The sequence below is a fragment of the Cibotium barometz genome, chromosome 10 (assembly GCF_041138505.1).
Source record: "Cibotium barometz isolate CiBa-2024 chromosome 10, ASM4113850v1, whole genome shotgun sequence".
Taxonomy (NCBI): Eukaryota; Viridiplantae; Streptophyta; class Polypodiopsida; order Cyatheales; family Cibotiaceae; genus Cibotium; species Cibotium barometz.
The window spans coordinates 26848022-26870119 of record NC_141055.1 but is presented as its reverse complement, the minus strand read 5'-3'; the positions used below and the strand labels follow the sequence as shown (position 1 = coordinate 26870119).

The 22098-nt window shown below is 44.0% G+C and overlaps 1 protein-coding gene across 1 annotated transcript in view; it reads right to left on the bottom strand.

The window, feature by feature from the left end:
• Positions 1 to 1912: 1912 nt before the first annotated feature.
• Positions 1913 to 22098, bottom strand: part of LOC147634723 (pyruvate kinase, cytosolic isozyme-like) — a 54335-nt gene continuing 34149 nt past the window's right edge. Inside the window, exons 2-3 of the mRNA XM_086803879.1 lie at positions 7072 to 7533; positions 1913 to 3154 (exon numbers count right to left, since the gene is read on the bottom strand). Coding sequence (XP_086660005.1) covers positions 2342 to 3154; positions 7072 to 7533 — 1275 coding nt within the window. The 3' untranslated portion in view covers positions 1913 to 2341. The remainder of the gene's footprint in view (positions 3155 to 7071; positions 7534 to 22098) is intronic.

Below are 22098 nucleotides of genomic sequence, written 5' to 3'. Positions count from 1 at the left end.
TGTATGGCAATGGACTCTCTGGATTGGCTGGATTGGAGGTGGTTGTCATGATGCATGGTTGTGGGCTATCATGCTTATATGTATCGTGATGTTTCTGTGTGTTTATACGGTTTGGTCTGTTAGGAGTTGGGTGTCTTCTCTACGTTATACGGGTGTGTGGTGATATCAAGTTGGCTGTCTATTCTCTATGTTATTCCAAAAACAAGCAATGAAATGAGCAAGAGATGGGCAACAACAATTTGAAAAGTAATGAAGATGCCACAAATCACTCAATGCGAAGACATTGATGAATTTTTTTTCAAATAGATAATGGTTCTTTCAGGTGTTTTCCGGTTGAAGGAGTCCCCGAAGAAGACATAAAAGCAATCAATGATGATGGCGAGCTTGGGAGTCAAAGCAATCCGATCAACATCTCTGATGATGAGCTTGGTGATGCCGATATGAATCTTTTCGACAAGCATAGATCAATTTGGAATGAAGAAGGCCTCAATGAAGGCCGTAATTTTGCACCTCTCAATGTAGCACAAGACCAAAGATGTGATCATTTCTAAATGTAGACATGATGCTAGTTCTTTTGTATATATGTGTTCGCCGTATGTATTGCCACAAATATGCGTAAATGGTTTTTAGTGAAGAAATATAAAGGAGAAGAAATCCTTTTTGCAGAATATAAATATATCTTTTTTTTTTAACTTGTAAATTTTTCTTGTTCATAATTTTTTAAGGGATTATTTAGTGGTTGTATCTTTTTTCCAATGGAGTTCGTGGACTTAAGTTTTTAAGGATGTTTAAGGTTGTTTATAATCTTAAGTTTTTATTTGTTTAAGTGACTAGTGGCTTTTTTTTAATTTGTTATGTAGTTTTTGAATGTATAACTGTCATGTACATGTATTGTGATTTTTTATGTATTGTCAAGGTGGGGTGAAAATAATCCAAAGTCTGAAAACTACTTTTTTAATTTCTTTTATTTTTGTAATGCTAAGGTTTTTTTCAAGGTTTGTAAGGTAAGGTACAACCTTAGCTTACCATTAAGGGGGCATTAATTAATTAATGGAGAAGAGTGAATAGGTGAACATGGAGAAAAGTGCAATGTTGGTGAATTTTCTTGTCTTATTAAGGAGTTAAGATGGCTAAAATGATACTCCTTTAACCAGCTCACACTCTTTTCAAGTTGCCCAAGGGACTACGAATGAAATGCTTGTTTTGGAGACATTCTCTATACATTATTCTAAGGGATCTCTAAATTTGTATTCATTGCTGGCAACACAGCTTGAAGAAGATATGTTTCTTTTTTTTTCAAATGTTTTTTACATCCACTACACTACAACCTTTTACAACTACTAACTACAATTGCATGCGTGCTAAAGCAACAGCAACCATATGCAAAGAATGCAGCCATGGCAACCATATACGAGGACACCGTGACGAAAATCATGTTCACAAGCAACCATGGGTGACTGAATTGAGGCTCTAGTTTTTCTTCAACCATAGACTGGGTATCATGCAAATATCCAAAACAAAACACATACTAGAGAACAATCATCAGCCAATCATAAGTTTGCATCTACTACATCAGCTGATTATCACATAATTGTGTGTTGAATGATAGAACTCTGAGCATTGAGAGTTGTAACATATAACTAACAAGCAAGGTGGGTGGATGGACTCCTTTTTGTGCAAATTTATTCAGCACCATGTACTAGGATAGCAGTATTTTACATGCGATTCATCTACATATGTATGTTTACACTGCAACACACTTTGGAAACTTACCGGGTTAAAACATCTCATTTAGCCTTGTCATTGCTATCTTGAATGGATGAAGCTTCCTTAAACTTCCATTTAGCCTAATAGCTGTGCCATCAACTGAAAAAAAGAAAGAACGTTACACCTGCCCCTTCTCTGTGGAAAGCTTTTGCCTCCAAATTTATTTTTGCTTCTTATGTGAGAAAGTTGCCATATCTGCACACGAAATAAATACCCTTGTCACAAGCAGTACATCTGTGAGAGGTGGCATCATCCATCTTGTACTTTTTCTTTTAAATACAATCCAGGCCTTCAGCTTATGCAAGCTATCCTATGATGGAAGGAGCTGCAAATACAGTATCTGAACAGCTAGACCAAAGACAGCACAGTGGTACCTGTGCTAACAAGGCCAATACAGGAGGGACATTCAGCCCATGTACATCAAAACCAGAAGTGAAAATTCAGTCTTCCCATAGGAAGAAAAGGAATGTTTATTATCGATATGTAGCGTCCAAATGTATCGATTATCAAATCAACTCCCGTGTAGCTTAGGGTACAATTCATCTCCCCACTTGAAAAAGTACTTCAAGAGATGCTATTTTATCTCCATAATCTTAATGACACTGGATGCTCCAATTCTGTGAATAGCTACAACTGCATCACCAGGCTTGCATAGCTGTTTATTGATGGCTACCTTCAATGAGGAGCTCAGAATATTATCTGTAGACTCTGAATCACTAGCTCCTGCAGAGCCCTCAGCAAGAATAGGAATCATGCCCCTATACATGAGGCAATGTTGAGCAGGTGACTCCTCACTGCATGACCAGGAGAGACCATCAGAGGTCAAGACTGGAACTGCCACCAGTAATATGGGCACTGAAGGACGATACTTTGCAACAAACTTGGCTGTGGTCCCACCTCTAGTGAGCACAACAATGAGTGCTGCTTTAACATCGACAGCAGTACGCACCGCAGAGGAAGCAAGACTTTCAAGTGGGCTCATCGGAAGTGGAGCTGCCATGATTAATTGTTTGAAAATTGCATTATAATCTAGCGATGATTCTGCCTCCAAACAAATCTGTGCCATAGTCTTTACTGCAAGCTCAGGATAAGCACCAGCTGCACTCTCTCCACTAAGCATCACTGCATCTGTCCCATCGAGAACAGCATTGGCCACATCAGTAGCTTCTGCTCGAGTTGGACGAGGAGATTTTATCATGGACTCCAACATTTGTGTAGCTGTCACAATTGGTTTTCCTGCTGCATTGCACTTGTAAATCATCATTTTCTGTGCCAAGAAGATTTTCTCAACGGGAATTTCCATGCCCAAATCACCTCGAGCAACCATTATTGCATCGGACTGGTGTAGAACATCATCAAAATTGACAAGACCCTCCTGGTTCTCTATCTGGAAGAAAATTTTTGTCAATGAACTTTTTGTGGCTCTATTAACAAATGGGTCCTGCATCCATACTTAGGAAGACAATTGCATCTGATTTCAAAGCTTTTTTTAAGAATAAAATAAATTGATGCACAAAGTTCTGAAAGACTATAAATTGGAAAAATAAGTTTGTGTAAAGGAGAGCATGTGGAGAGAAGCTTTTGCCTCTTAAATGGTCCCAACATGACTTGCCATCTATATGTAAATTTTCATTAAAAAGTGACGGGCATCAGCAAGATGGCACTCAAGACAAGGTAGACTATATGTATGAACTTCAAAAAGAAAAAAGGAAGCAAGTACTCTTGCTTCAGCTTCCTTTTCATCCCTTCTCATCTGCATTTACAGGGGAACCCATCTTCAGTATGTATTGGAGGAAAAACAGGATGTCAAACTGTCTAGTTTTCTCTAGTCATTCTTTGAAGCCAAGTCTCAGTTGCCAGTTTCTACTCTCCCACAACCTGGCAGATGCAGTTTGCTCTCCTCTTTCTTTCCTTTTCTGCCACTTCCCCCTTCCTTTCAAAGACAATTTTCTGCCTGCCAGGTTCTGCCCATACTCTGACCTCATTCCCCTACTTGCTACAGCTCCTACTCAGCTCTGCTGGCTTCTCTTCCCTCCTAGCTTTGTCTCTGCCATCTGCCTATACACGTGGTTGCATTTAATGCCTGTTGATCCCATTTTGGACTATGACAGGCCCTCTGCCTTACCTACTGTTTCAAAAGGAGCTTGACTCGCCCTTAATGGAACTCCTCAGTTTCATTGTTTCGCATTTCTGTAAGGCTCATAATAATCTAGAGATTAAATATGTCTGAAAACTGAAGTAATCATTGACTTGGTTGCACCTCTGCTTGCAGCCTCAACACATTCTCGAGTGCAGGCTGACATGAAGTGCCAGGAACCTACGCTGCTGCCCTGGAACTCCATGCACTCAGTAGGTTGCCTAGAAGGTGGTACGCCAAGTGCTGGTGATTGAACAGGGCCCAAGCACGAAAGCGAGTGCAAGGGCAGCAGCAGCTGTGCAACAGCACAACATAAGGATTCTGTACTCTGAGCAGAAAAGGGTGTACAGGGGGCAGCCTAGAGCACTGAACGCTGTCCATGAAGGACTGGCACTATTGGACAGGCTGCCTAAAGAGTTGTGTGCTACCTAGAAGCCATACTTAATGAAAGTTGTCCAAAGTGGCAAGTGCTGAACAGAGTCTGTCCGGGCTGTTTCTCAAGAGCAGACAGCAATTGAGAAGAGATTTAGGTGCACCGGAAAGCTCCAGAGAAGGGCTACCTACATGTGTTAAAGATCTGTGTTCTTGGGCACAAGAAGAAAACTGACATGAAGCTTCATCAACACGAGAGAAGTTCAACTATGGACTGTTTTGTAATGCTTTTGTCATGCGCGTTTGTTACATAGAAAATCTGCAGACGATCAAACTTCAACAAAGCAGCATATCCAAGAAAAGAATACCCAGACAGGGCCAGCCCAGCCTGAGCATGCACCATTCTGTATGCGCAAGCTCCCACGCACCAAGTCGTGGACTCCTCCATCCACCTAGTATGGGCTGCCAGGGAGCTCCCATGCACCAAGTGGTTAACTCCTCCGTCCGCTGGCATGGGCTGCCCACCTCCCTTGAGTGGTTGTTGTCTATGGGCCCCGTGTGAAAAAAGAGAGGCACCCATAAGGAAAAAAACCCCTTTACCATTGTGGTGTGGCCTGCCTGCTTATAAGTTGTCCCCCCAACTTTAGTGAAGCGTGAACCTGCAAGCACAAGTAAGAACAAACAAAACTTCCCAAAAATCTTACTAAGTATTGGGAAGATACCACCTGTCAAACAGCCCACAAGCTAGGTCAACATACAGTTTCACATGCATGGCCTTACGGGACCTAGTTCTAGACATCCCTAGCCTGTGAGACAAACAGAAGCACAGAACCAAATTATGGCACTCAAAAACCATTATGCCAGGCAGCCATAAATGCATTTTGCATGTGCATCAAATGTATTTGGATGATCTCCCATACTCGAAGGCATGTATCTGCATGCTCCCTGAATCTAGGTGTGCACATACAACTCTAGTCCGAGCTCCTTGGCTCATCCAAGCACTTGAATTCATCCAAACCCAACTATTTGGCCTATCCACACCTCTTGGGTTCATCCAAACCCATAAATTGTTATGTCCAGCTGCTGACATTCAACATATTTAGGAATAAATGTATAACATTCATGAGTTCCAACACTCAGATGCAAGTGTCAAGCTAAGCTACTACTTGAGTTAGGGTTTTTCTGACCAGCCAGCCAATGTACTGAGCGCTACTCAATATGGGAAGAAAACATTCAGAGTGTTGGGTAGGGTGCCCAGAACAGGAGGCTGCCCACCAAAGTCTGAATGCAACTCATGCAAAAATATAAATTAAGGGAGCTCATGCAAATTAACACAAGTTTTGTTGATCTACTTTTGGAGGCTCATAAATAGAACCCATAGAGTCTTTTCAAGCAGCCAGCCAAGGCAGACAAGACCAAACATGAAGAATTTTAGAACCAGCCAAAGAGCAGGGTATCCAGCCCTCATAAGCAGCCTGAACTGACACAAATCAATCCAGAGCTTCCTCTTGCATAAGATTTCAGCAATTGGGAGAGGACTATGGCCCTTTTTCTTGTTCCGTTCCACAGCCACGTTCTTTGAGCTAGGTATGCAGTTCAGTTCTTAGGAGGTCTACCAGAATAATCAGTAAAATGGTAAGCTTTATTCAGTTCAGCAATATACAAAAGATTAGGTTGTCATTTTTCTTTTCTTTTCTTCTCATTTTTGTGCGACATGTATGAAAGAACCACGGCTTTGTTAGTTCACCCTGAAATTGGTATCAGATCAGGTTTCTCATGACTACAGAACACAAAGGTACTACAGTAGGTCTAGGCAGTCACAAACTTTTTATGTTTTTGTAAGCACCCTTCACAACCAAGCGCTTCAGCAAAAGCCTTGTTTGTCTCATCATGGGCCATGGCAATCCGTGATCATATTTCCCCGAGGTAAATGACGCATCTCCGTAGGAAACGGTCCTCATGCCCTTGCCCAGGACGAGCTGCATGGACAGAATCCTGCGCAGGGCCCTGCAAAGCTGTGATCACAAACATTGCAATATCAAGGTGGCATATGACAGTGGTGGTTTTGAGGGGGGACCACGTGCCGCGGGGGGGGGGGGGGGTGGTGGTGAGGACACTTAGTGCAGCAAGTAATTCCATTTAAGTTCTTTGTATTATTTTAATTGAAACTGATTTTTATTTGAGTTTGCAACATGGCAACCCCATAACCCTCGGTATACCACTGTAGTGTCACTAAGGAAAGAGCTGATTCGTTGGTATGCGTGGTATGTAACAAATACACAATTAAGGTTAACATGAGCACAATAGAGAAGCCTTAAACATACCTCTGACATTGACTTGATGCTTTTTTGCATGCTTTTCAAGAAATTCCCTCATTGTCACGAGACGTGAACAAATGAGAGGTCAATCACATCAATTTTGTTGGATGCACCCCATTATAAAATGTCCTCTTTGTCCTTCTCCGTCAGGGTAGGGAGATCCACTACCACCCCTCGTGAATTCATGTTCATTCTCTCCCCAGTCATTGCTGTTGTTCTCACATTTGACTTTCACTGTGCCTGCTGCTGGGGGACACTTAATGCTGCATGTAATTCCCTTTTTGGTTGGAAGTAAATGTTATTGTTTTATTTGAAAGATGGAAGCTTGTTATTCTAATTTGCAACATGCCAACTCTCTCATCATGATAACCCACTGTAGCCTCGCTATGGAAAAAAGCTGATTCCTTGGCATACATGGTATACAACAAATGCACGTTTACGGTTAACATGAACACAATAGAGAAGCCTTACACATACCTTTGACATCAACTTGATGCTTTTTGCATGCTTTCCAAGCAATTCCTTCACTGCCACGAGATCTGCACCCTTGCGAACAAATGAGAGGGCAATCACATCAATTTTGTTGGGCACACCCCATTGCAAAATGTCCTCTTTGTCCTTCTCTGTCAGGGTAGGGAGATCCACTACCACTCCCGGTAAATTCACATTCTTTCTCTCCCCAAGCATTGCCGTATTCTCACATTTGACTTTCACTATGCCTGCCACTGAGTCACATGATAATACATTGAGAGTGATTGTTCCGTCAGAACATAAAATGGTGCTTCCGGGTTGCAAGTCTTGAGCTAGCTTCTTATAGCTCATGGATATCATTTTTGAGTTGCCTTTGATGCTATAATCTGTGGAGATCGTCAACTCTTGCCCTTCCACAAGCTGGATTGGGTTACCATCCATCAAAAAACCAGTTCGTATCTCAGGACCCTGCACAAGAAATCAACGTCTTTTATTTCATATCATTTCATTTGTTGTTAGCTCTAATTGAAATTATTCTTGTATCACTATAAACCATTAAAATCAAGGCATGGCAGCAACAAAACAAGTTGAAAGGAATGATTGGTCTCAGCATCAAACTATTTGCATTAATTAAAGAAGAAAACAAAAGAGGTCCTTTGACAGTTGCAACCAATACAATATAGGTTTATGCAAATATGCAATGTGACAACAAGAACATAACAGTGTTTAGGGAACCTGGATAAAAAGAGGTGCCTATGTGTGAATGTTGGTGTCTCATCAACAATTTTACTAGACAAGGCATAGCTGAGAGTTTTATGGAATATTTCAAGCAAGGGTTGTAGCCATTTATATGGTAGTGATGTGTGGACATAGGCTAATAATCGGCTAGGGCACTTTTCCCTCCTTGGGAGGTTGTTTCCCCCGAGCGTGTGTACACACTCTTATGAGTGAATGTGTAAGTGACCTTGTCATGTCACTTCGCTTGTACTTCACTCATTCTCATCAATCTGCTTTGAGTGTTGTGCTTCTCTTGCTTGCTGCATCTGTGTGTGTTTTGCTACCTTTGTTTCCACTCCAACATTGGTATCAAAGCGGGTTCTCTTGTCCCTCACCCCCTCGCCATCACCTCCTCGAGCTACTTTTTTGATTGTCTCAAATTGAGCTATCCTCTTAGGTATCATATTTTGTATGTCAACTATGTTGGGTATTCGGAGCTTTGTGAACCAGCCCTTATACGTGTTTATGTGTCCATGTGTGTGTGAACCCACTCTTAAGAGTGGATAAGATAAGTGTGCCATGTCACTTGCTTATTAGTTTGTGTGATTTGTATGGGTCAAAAGATAAGGCTGCAAGCCTACAAACAGCATTGTACTTGGTGAGTAACTTCACTTCTATCAATCTAATCAAGCTTATCATTGTACAAGCAATTATTTGTTCTCTCTGTTGAGTTTGTTTTATCTTTCTCTTTCTCTCATCCACTCAACACCAACACTATGGATGTCTTTCATCCTCCTTAGCTCCAACCTGCTTCTATGGAACCCTAATACCATTAATTGGTATCAGATCTTGTCATGTGCAAGACATGCAATGGCTGAACTCAAAGGCTATTCCTGACGGGCAACAAGATAAAGACAGATCAGAACCAAACTGTGGAGCTTAAGTAGCTGATTTGGCAAAGGAGTTAACTGGTGGAGGACATGGTGAGCTGTCGGCCAGCGCTTGATGACCTGTCAATTGCAGCTAGATATTGGAATATATGTCCTGGACCTGGCCGACCAGCAATCGGCCAATCCATGGGTTCTCTCCCAAGCCTATAAAAGGCACCAAGGCTCCTATGGTTGCAAGGACAATTGTACCTTTTTGTACTATATAATATACTGAAAACTCAGCTATCTCTCTCTCTCTCCTCTCTCTCTCTTTTGTTTGCATTTTTGCATCAACATGTTCCAGGATGTGTTTAGGGCTGAAAGAAGACTCCCGAGGCTTCTGCATGTAACATTGGTATCAAAGCATCAGGCTCAGCAAGGCTAAACACTAATTCAGTCCTAGATGAAGGTGTGCCGATCCAAGGTACAGGAAAGTGCACAAGTACGAGGCCTAAGGCAAGGAACACAAGACACGGAAGAACTCCCAGGAGGTTGGTTGGTGGTGTTCCACAAAGCCCAAGGGGATGGCAGTCCTGTGAGTCGGGTGCCACTTGGGGCACACCAGGAAAGGCTTTCAGGCAACGGTTCTAGGGGAGGTTGATCCTCCAAGGGGTCGAGTGAGAGTGTCAGACTCATTTCTTAGGAAATAAGACCAAAGACAGTGTTTAGGGACAAGGCATGAACGGAATGGGGACTGGATGGAACAGATGCATAAGTCTTCATCAGAGTTAGAGTGGATTTGGAGACCGGGTCGGGTGTTCAGTGAAAAGGTTGCCACAGTAGGAAGGATAACGGATAACAGAGGGACTCTAGGAATAGAATGGGATGATGACAGTCATCCAAGAATCAGGTTGGAATCCAGTTTCGCAGAGGGGAATGTCACGTGCAAGACATGCAATGGCTGAACTCAGAGGTTATTCCTGAAGGGCAACAAGATAAAGACAGATCAGAACCAAACTGTGGAGCTTAGGTAGCTGATTTGGCAAAGGAGTTAACTGGTGGTGAGCTCTCGGCCAGCGCTTGATGACCTGGATGACCTGTCGGCTGCACCTAGATATTGGAATATATGTCCTGGACCTGGCCGACCAGCAGTCAGCCAGGCCAATCCATGGGTTCTCTCCCAAGCCTATAAAAGGCACCAAGGCTCATTGTTGTAGACCATTCAGCCTTGCTTGGCTGGGTCATAGACTAGTCTATATCTCTCTCTATCCTCTCTCTCTTCTGTTTGCGTTTTTGCATCAGCATGTTCCAGGATGTGTTTAGGACTGAAAGAAGACTCCCAAGGCTTCCGCATGTAACAGAGCTAGTCCCACTCGCCACCGCCATAGTCGACCTCTGCTGATCTGAGGCGCTGCTCCACACCTACCACACAAGTACCACCGGCTCAGCCTACACCGTTGTTCGCAACCGCTGGACCTCCTCTATGCTGCCGCAGCACCACAATCCTGCTGCCAGCTCAAACGGAGCCCGTGATAGCCCCGCCGAGCTGAGCTGGCCAGGCAGACCGGGGGGGGGGGGGGGGGTGGGGTGCAGGGGCAAAGAGTCTGGCTGTGCAACCAGCTAGTGGGCGGCAGTTTGCCCTTCGTGCCGGACCCTCTCGCATCCACCTACCTTGACCACTGCCAACATTTCCACACCTGCCGCTGACAACTTTTTGATGCCCGATGGCCCATTTGGACATCCGGTTCCTGCCTCTGCTTTCAGTGCCATGTCAAGAATCCCGCCTGCATCTTTACAAGCGCCGTTTGCTGCTCGCCGTCCACTGCCTCAGCAGCTGCTGCCGCTTACTAGTTGCCTCCGTTATCTAAAAGGTTTCCAAGCAGACACCGCAGCTACATAGATCTCTATCTGGACAGCGTGATGAAGCGCTCAACTCTCCTCTCCACAGTAGCCTTGACTTGTTCTGCAGCATTCAAAAACTAGGGCTTTTTTGTTCCTTTTTCAAAAATTAGGTGAAATTGACTAATTGAAGCTTCTACAATCTCTACAATTTGGGGCTTTTCTGCAAATCAGCTCTCTTCACCACATTGAAGCCTCTGCAACACTCAAAATTTGGGGGTTTTCCAAAAATTGAACAATCAGCATCAAATTAAGGCTTTAGCAACATACAAAATTTGGGGCCCTTTCGATTCGACCCCTCCTTCACTGAATTGAAGCATGGATTCATGGCAACGCTCCCATGTTGTAAGGTTTCCACAGACAACCCGGGGAAGTGTTAGTACGAACTGTCTTTGTTGGAACTTAGGTTTTCTTTTTTTCTTTTTTGCAGAAAGGAGACTTTTATTAAGTATGAAATTTTTTTACATAATGGAGATTTCACACCAAGCAAGGTGGAGATCTCAACCAATTAGGAGCCCTGTGCTACCAATAGGGTCCCGAATGAGAGGATGTGAAAAAGATACCAATGTCCCACTCTCTCATAAACTGGCCGCGCTTTCTCTCCGCAGCCCTCGAAGATCCCTGGATTCTGGCCTAGGTAGCCATAATGGTGTGAATAATATCACTCCAAATCCTGCAAAGACATTAAGAAGCAAGAACGGGAGTATCCTCAATGGCCTCAGTGCATCTAGCCTTCTAGATATTCCAGGCTGAGACGGTAGCAATAATCTCCCAAGAGCTATCTAACCTTTGTGCCGGAGGGACAAAGTGTGAAAGTGGCAAATCCTGAAGACAACACTGCTGAGCAACTCCTTGCCTAACCATAATGGCCAAGCTCCTGTCAGTCCCCTCGAATCTCAGGTGAGGCCCAGACTGTGTCAACCAAATGATATAACCAAAAGAAATGATAGCATGTCTTAATCCTACCAAAGAGGTGTGCAATCGCAGACCAAACTCTCTGTGCTTCCCTGCATTCCCATAAACAATGGTAAACTGACTCCGAAACTCCTGCACATCTAGGGCATGCTAGGCAAGCACCAGTAACAGACCTCCACTGATTAGTGGCCAAACCACCATGAAGAGAAACCCAGATAAAGGAGGAAATCTATGGCTTCCTATAAGAATGCCACAAATCTCTGCCAAAATACCCTCTGAATGTCAATCGAAATGCCGTAAGATTCCCAATGGGATCTAAGAGTAGGGACTACAAGCATCCTTTCACTCTCACTCACCGGGGTCCCAATGCAAATGTTTGATAGGACAGCCACCATACAACCAAAGGCTAACACTCTCTGTGATCATCCCTTGGGGGGGGGGGGGGGGGGGAAGGGGGGGGAGTCAACAAAGATGTGCTTCCCTAACCTGCCAACAACTTTGACTGGATGAATCTGGGGGCCCTCAATAAGGTCCTGCACCTCACATCTCTCCAGCTGCCATCCATCCTGTACAGAAAAAAAGACCGGTACATCATCCTCCCTAGGTAAGGGGAGACCCATAACCTGAAGAAGAACACCTGTCCTAGAAAAAACCCCAAACCAAGAATGATGACGGCCTTCCAAGAAAGATCTAGTAATCTAGTGGTTGGGAATGGCTACATCAATCTGTGCAATCCTCCGGCTAGAGCCTCTCAAATGCTGCGTGAAATCCAATCTCTGCACCTCGGTGAGGCTCTGAAGCCTCTTCCAAGCCAGTACTATGGAGCATAGGGTCTCCCAGCCAGCCCAAAGAATATGCATAGCTGCCCCAAGAGGCCTACCATGCACATCTAAGATTAAATCATTCCACAAAATGGGCTGCCGGTTGGATGTGTACCAAAAAACTCCTTAGGCAATCCCAGGCCGTAGGAGGGACCTAACCAAGGGGGATGAAGGGGAGCAATGAACTGCATCCGAAAAAATAAAGCGTGAGCTGAGAGTTTAGTCACCTCCACGAACAGGGACACACTTCGTGATCTGCTGCATGAGAAAGTCCTTCTTCAACGGCTCAGTGCCTCGAAGAAAGCCCCTAACAACAAGCTTACAAAGCAAAGCCTTACATTGCACCTCAGGGTCAATGATATTCAATCCCCCTTCCTGCTTAGGCCTGATAATGGTTTCCCAAGCAACTCTGGCCCTGGTGTGTGCATTTCCATCAAGCCCTGACCAAAGAAAGTTCCAAATAAGGCAACGAAGCTGGCCAATGCAACCCTTATGAAAAATCCAGCACGAAGCGATAAACCAGGCCGTGGCTAGCAAAACTTGGTTAACCACTAAAGCTTTAGAGGCCAAGTCGAGCTTCCTCCTACTCCAGTGATGAAGTTTGCTTTTAATGCTTAAGAGCACTGGAGCAAACTGTTGTGCAGGGGAGATGTCAATGCCCACCTGACAACCAAGGTATCTGGCAGAGCATCCTCTCTCAATCCAAGTAAAACCAACATCTATACCCCGATCTGCAAGAGGAGAATCTCTGATCCAAAAACCAATTGACTTATGCCAATTGACAGTAGCTCTTGTTGCCAAACAAAAGGCCTCCAAGGCTGTCCGGAAAGCACATAAACAAGCATGTGAAGCCTCAAGGAACAACGCCGTATCACCTGGTAACTCAGAGTCCAAAAACTCTTCCTCATTGCATAAAGGCAGCCTGAGACTCACAACACCAGGGGCAGCCCGAAGAAACCTGCTCATAGCCTCAGCTACAATGAGGTACAGTAAAGGGGCGAGGGGACAACCTTGCCTTACTGAACGGGGAACTTAGGTTTTCAACAGTGCAGCAACATAAATTTGGTGTGTAGACATTTGGTCATCGTCGTTTCTCCGTCATCATTGTCATTGACATCGCAACTTCGAGCTCATCATCAACAACTTCATTAACATCATCATCATTGTCATTGACTTTTGCATCCTTGCTAGTAACATTTCTACACTCTGGCATTTTTCTTACACTTTGCAAGTTATAGAATGTTGTTATTGGCATTGAGACATGTCTTGTCTCGCCAGCACAAGATAATACAAGTACTTCGGATGCGGATGCTAGTTCACATGTAATTGTGGCATCCGCCTCCATACCTCCCACAGTGGAACAAGCCAAGTGGGATGGCAAGGATACACAGGTACATGCATTGGTAGCACTTTCTATGAAAAGGAGCATCATTCCACATATTCACTCGTGTAAAACTTCCAAGCACGCTCAGGATACACTTGTTGCGCTTTACCATGTGCATAATGAGGCACATGTGGTCTACTTGCACAAGCAGTTACAGTCCGAGCATATGAATGAGTGAGACTCAATGGATGAGTTTCTCACAAGGACCAAAGATCGATGAGGTCTATCTGAACAGTTCATTGGTGTCTACTGTTCTCACAGCTTTACCAAATTCATACTAGGATTTTGCATCCACACTTCGGCTTATGATGAAGGGTAACCCCAATGCCCTTGCGTTTAATGAGTTGGTTACAAGAATAGCAATGCCAACAAAATTAGGGCGGCTAGAAGCCAAAGGCAGAACCAGCCTAGTCTTGTCGCAAGGATGCCAAGAAGGGGGGTAATAAGCCTAAGAAGAAAGGCAAACGCGACTATCGGGCCATTATATCAATCAATGTAGAAAAAGATTGGAGGAGGAGAAGAAGCAAAAGTCAGGCATGGTTATGGCTGATGCATCAGCACCAAGTGTTGAAAAGGAGGAGTCAATGAACTATGCACAGATTGATTCGCAATTCATTGTGCACTGTAGTTATGACCCTTCTGTCCATGATGCATGCATGTCAGTGACAGATCAACATGTCTAGTAATTTTGATAGTGGTGCTAGCAAGCATACTACTTCTCAGCGAGATTTGTTTTCCTCCATTGAGTCTGCTCCTCAAGGAGACACAGTCACATGTGCAAACAACTCCTCATATCCAATGCAAGGAGTTGGTAAGGTTGTGCTCAATGATGCAAATGATGGGACAATCACTCTCTTAGAAGTCTTGTTTATGCCACGCATTAGAAAGAACATGCTCTCAGTCTCTATCATTGCTAGGGCAGGCCTAGTGGTCAAATTTGTTGATAGCAGGTGTATAGTTCATGAACCGAAGTGATGAAAACATCACTTTGGTATCCGGTACTCTAAGCCATGGGCTTTAAAGTTTATAGGTTGGACAGGTATGAGAGATTGACACAATGCTTATTCAATTACCACCACACATGCTATGAGTGACGCGGAGCGATGAGCGTCTCGTCACGTCTGGCGTTTCACTTCGTTGTCGCCGACGACAAGCCCATTCGCGCAGTCACCAACTGTACTCTGTCGCCTGCACCTTCCAGATCCCGTCCCGTCTGCAACAACACCTAGTCGCCATCAAGATCTAACCCTAAGGTTAGCAACCCGTGACCAAGACATCTGACACCAAGGTCAGCTGCCCACTCGCAGTCTAAGCCGTCAAGGCAATCATCTACAGCTAGCCCTCAATGCCTGCTGCTCCCGCCATCATCGTTATCTACAGCAACCCAACTCCATCAATGGAAAGTCAGCACCGTGAACTATCCCAGTGCCTGCCCAACTCATCACAGCACACCTGCAAAATCACGATTCTATCTAATCAGGTAACTGCTTTTTTTTTTTTTGGGTTCCCTTCAAGGGGCTTTTGTGCATAGCTTGCTTTATTGCAAACATAAGGTGCAAGTAGCAGGGCAAGGCAGCATTAGGGTGCAAGACATAGAAAATTTGGGTATTTTTTAGAATTTGCACAATTGCAATTACAGGACAGAGAAATTTGGGGCTTTCTTAAAATCAGTGCTTAATTGCACAATTAAAGCTCATTGGTACATAGATTTTTGAGACTTTGTCAATTTATGTGCAATTGACACATAAATCAGCCCATTGGTGCTCAGAAATTTGGGGATTTTTAGCATTGCTTATCTACAGCCTTGTATTCGGCAAACATTTGCACAGGACTTTGTGGTTGCCTGGCATTGCACTCCGGTGCGTTTGGGATTTTGCCTGCACGTGCTTTTTTACAGCATATTTGGTTGCATGTGCATCTCTCTTGAAAGAGATTTCAGCACATGGTTGGAAATACGACCGATATATTCAGGGTTTTGTTCCAACACGACAAATTGGATGGCAGTAATTACTCTCTATGGAGTTTCATGGTCCGAAATCTACTTGTGGCCAAAGGCTTATGGGATTATGTGTCAAGTGAAGATGTACGCCCTGTTGACATAGCACCTAACACGCCTGGCCGTGGTTCTCAACAAGCAGCAGTACTCACTCCTTCCTCAAAGGAGCAGAAGAGATGGGATACTCGAGATGCCCAAGAGATGGCTTTGATTGCTTTGTCAGTAAAGCGATCAATCATACTGCATATTTGGTCGTGCAGGACCTCATGGCGAGCTTGGGATGTACTTGAAACCATGTATCAGGCAAATAATGAGGCCAGGGTTGCATTTCTCAAGAAAGAGCTTGAGAACTTGGACATGAATGAAGGTGATAGTATGGCTGATCATCTTACGAAGATCCACGATCTTCGGGAGCAGCTGCTCAATATTGATGAGGTCATTTCCGAAAAGAAGTTGGTTTCCAGGACACTATGATCTTTGCCAGAAACCTACTTGAACTTCCACACATCGCTCACTCTATCTATGTGGGGTAACCCTTAACCAATCTTGTTTGAAGAGTTGGTTGGTTTGTTGCTACAGGAGGAGCAAAATCGGAAGAACAAATCTTCCAACATGCGTGCAAATGGGGCCTTTGCTGCCCAAGACAAGGGCAAGGGAAAAGCCAAACATAGTTTTCAGCCAAAGGCTGATTCAGGACAGCCTTCACAAAAGGCTCAAAATGATGCAGGCAAGCCCAAGAAGAAGGGCAAATGTCACTACTGCAAGAAGCCAAGTCATTACTAGAATGAATGCAGAAAGAGACTTGCAAAGGAGAAGAAAAAGGAAAGTGGCATGGCTGTAGATTCTTCTTCATCACCTGCAAGGAAAGATGATGCATCAGTAAATCTTGTGCAGGATGAGTGGACTTTCATTACTTGCAGTTATGATGCATCATTGGAGCATATGTCTCTCAGTGTCAATGAAAGACTTATGCTCTTGTACCTGAGCAACAACGCAATAAGCTGGATGACAAGGCGGTAAAATGCACTTTTGTGGAATACAGCTTAGAAAGCAAAGGTTACACACTCTACCAACTAGCCACAAGAGTGATTTTGGTAAGTAGAGGTGTTGAGTTTGTTGAGAAATCAATTCAGTCCATGCTTTTATGGAAAAAACAGTAAAATGTATGCTACTAGGATATCCTTGATACACTCCTACCTTTGTACAATGCCGGACAACCATATGTGAAACAATGCTCAATACGGTGCTGTAAATCAACCCATACCGGGTGAAAATCAGCTCAAATTTCTGGTAGCGTTGACCACTACAAGACCAGGCTTGTAGCAAAGGGTTATGATGAGACCTTTGCCCCCATGTCTCGTATGACTATGTCACATGCACTCTGCACTGTAGTGCATGGTGACAAGATGGCTCATCATCAGTGCATCATTGTACAACAGTAGGACCCTTTAGGATATGATATTGTCGAATGCCATGGCCCCATTGTATTCGTCAGTCTAGGATATGTCAAACACGAGCTACGTAGGTCATTCCTCAGCCTTAGAGTATCAGTCAGTCAGTCAAGTCCCTTAACCCACTTGGAGAGAATCATTCATGCACGTAGAGTCAGTAGAAACCTTAGGGTTTGCATTAGAAAGCATTCTGCATTTGCATAGCATTCATCCCATATACATATACATCATTGCAGGAGCATTAGAATATTATTCAGCATTATTCCACATTTTTACCATATTTTCTAGCATTTTATACACCATATTTCAGCATTATTATCATTACTCCATCATTTATTCCATGATAACAAGTCGTGTAGCATTTAGGATGCAATCGGCCAGCTTTGTAGCCAGCCGACCAGCATCCATCCCATATAAATAGCATCACTTTGCTCATTCCATGTCATCTCATCAATCAAATCATAAGCTATTCAGTCCTCAAACTTGGGTACATCATCGCTTGAGCATACATCATCAAAACGCAGCATTCAGCATTCAGCCAAGGAGGGAAGCACTTCAACCCTTGCGTTTTCAGCCTTCATGCAGTTTTCAGCATTCATCCATCACAAAGTTTGCTCCAGCCATCAAGGTGAAGGTAAACGTAGGATGTTCATTCATTCATAGTGCATAATCTCAGCCTAGACCAGTCCCAAAGCAGCCCATCTCTCAACCTCAGTTTGCAGCCTTCCTACATTCCCTTGGAAGAGTGCATTGGCATTGAGATTGGTCATCATTGGAGCTTCTACATCCGTGCAAAATTCAGCCCGACTCTTGGTCTTTCAAAGGTCTTGTGTTTGGCTTATCTACAGTCCCAGGTCAGTCATTCTCTTCAAAGTAATAAAGCAAATACTCCTCGCAATGGGAGGGGGCCCTTTAGTGGGTAATTTGGGACCCAATAAGGTGTACAAATCTCTCTCTCTCTCTCTCTCTCTCTCTCAAATTGTGAAGTGATAAAGTGGATTCCTAAAGACTTGCGAAACTCGGGATAAAGAAGGCGGTGTGAGACTTTGTGTGACAGGATCCTTCATCTAGCATAATTCCATTGCATGTTACAAACCACAATCCAATGTATTATTGCATTGGCAACACATCATAGATGGAATGTATAAATTAATGTCACCCTTCTTGCAAATACCACTGCTAGTCCACACTTGGGCACTTGACTTGGGCTAATCTACTTCTTGAGACAGTTGATGCTTGGGACATGTCCACACGGCACTCACTTGTGTTGCACGTGACATCCTCTCTTACTTAACATGGAGCAATGGGAAACATGATTCACCTTTGCTCCACTTCCACCTAAGTCGTCCGCTTCCCAATTGTGACTTTTCCACACTCTTCCATCAGAGTTCGGAGTGATTACACATGATCGCACAAGTTGCAACATGCCTACCATCACGTGGAAAACTAGGCATTGTAATACGGGGCTACAACTCCCAACAAACTTCCTATCACAATTGTAAATTTTTTGTGCCTATGTACTAGGGTTTCGAATATATGTATACATATATACATATACATATATACATATATACATATACATATACATGTACATATATATATATACATATATACACATATATATATACATATACACACACACACACACACACATATATATATACACACATATATATATACATACATACATCCATACATACATAATATATATATATACATATATGTATGTATGTATGTATGTATATATATATATATATACATATACATACATACATACATACATGTATGTATGTATGTATGTATATATATATATGTATGTATGTATATATATACATGTATATATATATATACATGTATATATATATATACACACATACATATATATATATATATACATATGTATATATATATATATATATGTATGTGTGTGTATATATATATATACATATGTATATATATATATATATGTATGTGTGTGTATATATATATATATGTATATATATATATACATGTGCCGCCGGAGCATTGCCTGAGGTAGAGACTTCGTGAAGAGGTCCGCCGCATTGTCCTCCATCAAACAATAAAGAAGCAAGATGTCACCAGCCAACAAGATCTTCTCACGAACAAAGTGATATTGTATCTCTATGTGCTTGGTCCAGGCATGGAAGACTGCGTTCCGAGCAATAGCTATACAGCTTTGGTTATCGCACTGAATGACTGTGGGCTCCTTCTCTGTGGAAACCCAATCTCGCCAAGCAACCTCGCAAGCAGCACCACAAGCAGCCCGGTACTCTCCTCTGTCGATGACAAGGCAATAGTTGGCTGCCTCTTACTGCTCCATGAAACCGCTCCTGAGCCGAGGGAAAAACTGTAGCCTGATGTGGATCTCCTCGTGTCTGGATCTCCTCCCCAATCTGAGTCACTCCAACCATGGAGTCTGACTCCATCCATCAATCCCTGGACTAAGGAGTCCAAGATCCTTCGCATGCTGCAGAAACCACAAGATACGCAATCCTACCTCCCAAAGAGTCCTCTGCAACCATAAGCTCAACAACCTCATCACGAAGCTCCCGTCCAATCTGGTATTCAGCAACCAGATCAATGAACCATTCGGCTTCCGAGTCAAGGAGGCATCATATTGCTCACAAGGATCAACAATTGTTACGGTGGGATGCCAAGTCCTGGAAACCGCTGAAGACCACTCAAGGCCTTCGAAAACCTATAAACCACCCCCTCTGAATCCAGAACCACAAAGCCTGGAGAATGTGCAACATCCACCTCCTTTTGCAAGTAATCAATTGTCACTTTCCTGGCTTTCCAATAGGTCCCCGTGGAAAGAACTTTCTCATCTACATGAGTTTCTTTGTCCCGAATGCTACGAGACATCAGAGCATAGGTTTCTTGTAAAGTTTTCTCTGACTAACGAACACAAGAACTACCAACATCTGTACTGGAAAGTTCCTGCCAATGCCAAACTGCTGCCATCATCTGGCAAGCCATCAACCATCTGGTTCAGGAAAGCCTGCACCTGCAGCGTATCCACACTTAAGTCGCCATTACCAAACTTCCACTCATCACAAAACTGAGAACCTAGGAGAGACAGTGCTAAAAGTTTGTAAACTCCATTCTCCACTCCACCTTCCCAAACTACCTGGCCTGTTGCTTTGTCCTGGACAGCAACAAAATGCTCATCAAACTACACCCGTATGCCAGTCTTGCAAACCTGATGCACTGACAACGGATGAAAACCAAGTGACGGAACATACAATACCTGGGAGGAATGCTTCCCCCCTCTGCCATTGGGAGCTATCTCCAACCTCCCCTCACTATGAACTGGGATAGTGGATGTATCCCCAGTAAGGATGTGACCAGAATACCTGCAGAGATCCTGTAAAGCCGAATGGGAAGGAGTCATGTGCCTAGAAGCACCACTGTCTAGAATCCACTCCCCAGTATCCGTAGCGGAAAGTCCTCTAACCTCCTTCCTACACGGAGAAAATGAAACACCGGTGTCCATAATCTCCAGGTGCACAAAAACTGGAGTCTTCACGGTTGTTGCTGAGGATTCTGCACCCTTCTCGGTGCTCCACTTGGGAAACTGCCTCCAATAGTGGCCTTTCTCGACACAATCATTATAGGTCCTCTCTGCCTTCAGTGTCCCGCGGTCTGAGTCGGACTTCTTCTCAGAAGACTTCTCTCGTGAAGCCTGCCCTTTGCCCTTGTTGTTACGGCCTTTCGACCGTTGGCTAGTTAAGGCCTCCGAACCTCCGCTCTGTGTGTGAAGGGTTCGTGAATCTTTCCTCTTGGTCCAAGACCATGGGCACAAGCTCCTTCCATGTGATGGTGCTGAGCCTGCCACCCCACTGGTAATCAACGAAGAGTAAAATGCTGAGTACTGAGAGGGCAAATGTCACAGCAACGTTATGGCCATATTCTCCGATGATATCTCTTTCCCAGCCTCGAGAAGTTCCTGCTCAAGAGCCTGCAGATTGTTGATGTGCTCCTGTATCGTTGACGACTTTGCAGGATTCATCACCCGCATCTGTGCTTCCAAGGAGATCCTCTTCATGGGCGATACCCTATTGTAAAGAGAAGCCAAATGCTGCCATATACCTCTCGCCAACGTCATATGCTTGATATGATTGATTACATGTGGTGTGCAGTTGAGGAAAATGAAAGAACGGACTCTGGCATTGACACGATCCCATAACTATGCCAGTGCCTGTGCCTGTGCCTCAAAGATCTAAAAACACAAGAGCAAGTGCACTGCAGAAAAACGCAGCAATAGAGAGGGAGAGAGAGAGAGAGGCGTGTAACTCTACTATATACACAAGAAAACCCGAATACCTGAATACAAAGTGTGTGGGGGCTAGGGGGCATTTTATATGGCCCCTATGATCCAGTCGGCCAGTAGCCGACAGCCCTCTGTAGGTCACCCGACTGCTGCAACATCAGTTGACCAGCTACTGATAGTCGGCCAGCATACAGACCAAGTCGGCCAGCTACAGAGAGGGGCGAGTCGGCCACCACACCTGGATCAGCCAATAGCCACAAAACAGCCTCCCACACCTGGAAAAAATAGGAAAAAAATGGGGAAAAATATGGAGAGTGGGAAAAAATGAGAAAACACCTAAATCAGGCGGGCACACCCACAACAAAGGCCCTCATGTAAATATACAGACAGGAGATGACTGCTAACAGAGATCTCGAGCTTCGTTGATGGATTAGGCGAGGCTAGTTCCACACTGGCAGGCATATTGATCCCCATACTACTTTATGCAGATGACATCGTCCTCCTCTCAGACTCAGCTAAAGGGCTTCAAAGACAGTTGGATGCCTTACATGACTTTTGCACTCAGCGGGACCTCTCTGTTAACCTTGGTAAAACCAAGGTAATGGTCTTGAATACCTCTCGCCCCTTCACATCCAAATTGAGCTTCACATATAGTGGGGATCTTGTGGAGATTGTCTCATCCTATGT